At 40.3% G+C, this 1,686-nt stretch overlaps 1 protein-coding gene across 1 annotated transcript in view; it reads left to right on the top strand.

Annotated features, from left to right (window-relative positions):
• The window catches only part of LOC119586038 (ankyrin repeat domain-containing protein 6-like), a gene marked incomplete in the record, with an annotated part of 31,841 nt that overhangs the window by 23,322 nt on the left and 6,833 nt on the right, over positions 1-1,686 (top strand). The window contains 1 exon segment of the mRNA XM_037934742.1: positions 302-403. Within this exon segment, the coding sequence (XP_037790670.1) occupies positions 302-403 (102 nt within the window).

Raw genomic sequence — 1,686 nt, 5'->3', positions numbered from 1 at the left:
CTTAAACCCATCTTCGTTTAGAAATAACAATAGCTATAAATCGACAACTGCAATTCAGAAACCGATGATTCACAGGAAGACCGAGTTCAAATGTTAGCCAAGGTCACACATACCTGTGCAGCCTCCTATGCGTGTATGCATGTGCTTGTGTGAGTTGTGTGTATGAATGTGGGGAGAGAGAAGTATAATCAGATATGCGTCACGCTCTGAGAAAAAAAGGGAAATATGTAAAGGGACTCATTCCTTTTCCAATACCTTCGATCTTACTTTTTTGACACTAACAAAGACTTTTCATTGTCAGCTGGGAGCTTCGGTACAGGACCCGGACAAGAATGGACTGGAAGCTCCTTTGGTCACTGCAGCCAAGAATGACAACGTGACTGCAGTGTTGCTGTTACTCAAGGTAAGAGCAGACAATGGATCTGTGGGTTTCATGTAGAGATTTTAACATTGCTATGTTATCAATGGTGTCAATTTTTCTAACAGAGGTCAATAAATCAGTGTGACCATGTAAAAAATTGTGCCTGACTGTTAGGTGTGATTTTTTTGCGTTTTTTCCCCCAGGCAGATAAGAAGGGAGATTAGTCTGCACCTATTTTTGTCTGGGGTGGGCTAATACATGCTTCTAAGCTTGGAGAGGAGGGATGTGTGATTCTAGGATTTTATTATAGATGTCTAGTATATATTACCCTATAGTTCTAGTTATTGAGAAGTTTGTATGTAATTTAACTCCTGGAGCAGATGTGATTGGGAATTACTTGCTTCAGCACGCCAATAGCAATTGGTTGGTCTGTGTCATTATATTCCCAAAGTACTGAATCTATTTGATGTGTACTGTAATCTTTAGGTGAGTTTAAAGCTAATATAGCTTCATCAGGCAGGTTTAAAATTGAGGGTCTTTTGGCAAAGGTATGAGTTAGGCCGGTTGATTCTAATTTTATGAAATGGCAGGCATGCTCTTTTACGGTGGACGTCTGTTTCTTTTCGTAGCGGTCTCCAGATTTCGGAAACGGTTGTCCAGAGACTGGCACCATTCGAGCTACATTTGTTTTATTAAGGTCCTGGTATCAATTAGGCTGTTTGAAATAGCGGGCATGCTCTTTTACGGTTGACGTCTGTTTCTTTTCGTCGTTGTCTCCAGATTTCAGAAACGGTTGTCCAGAGACATTTGCTCCCTTAAGGTTCTGGTCTCTTTTTTCTAATCGAATTTGATATGTGGTGTAATTCTGCTGCTCTCTCAATGTAGTACCGGTTGTCTCCATACATCATTAGGGGGAAGTGAGAGGTATGGCTTTGTTTGTTACGTCACAGTTTGCTTGACTTAATATTTTTGGAATGTGACCTAAGATGCTTTGTTTGTGTTCGTTCTTGGCTTTGGGGGAAAGATGTTCTGGGGACTTGAAGGATGGTGATGGTAAAGTGATCACTGACGATATCCATGCAGTTCCCACAATGGGTTTTAGAACAAACAGGTATTTGCCAGGGTCTGATGACACTAAACGACACTAAGAATATGAGTTACTGTTATTGCTGTGTCATTTGAGATTGAGGTCTGCAGGATGTTAGATGGTGTTCATTTATGGTGATTGAGAACAATGGTGATACATTCACTGACGTTTCATGAAGCATATCAGCAAGGTGTAGATGTAAACGTCCATTTTTTTCATCATGGATATTAAAAGTGAT

The sequence above is a fragment of the Penaeus monodon genome, chromosome 20 (assembly GCF_015228065.2).
Source record: "Penaeus monodon isolate SGIC_2016 chromosome 20, NSTDA_Pmon_1, whole genome shotgun sequence".
Taxonomy (NCBI): domain Eukaryota; kingdom Metazoa; phylum Arthropoda; class Malacostraca; order Decapoda; family Penaeidae; genus Penaeus; species Penaeus monodon.
This window is presented reverse-complemented; position numbering and strand designations above follow the sequence as displayed.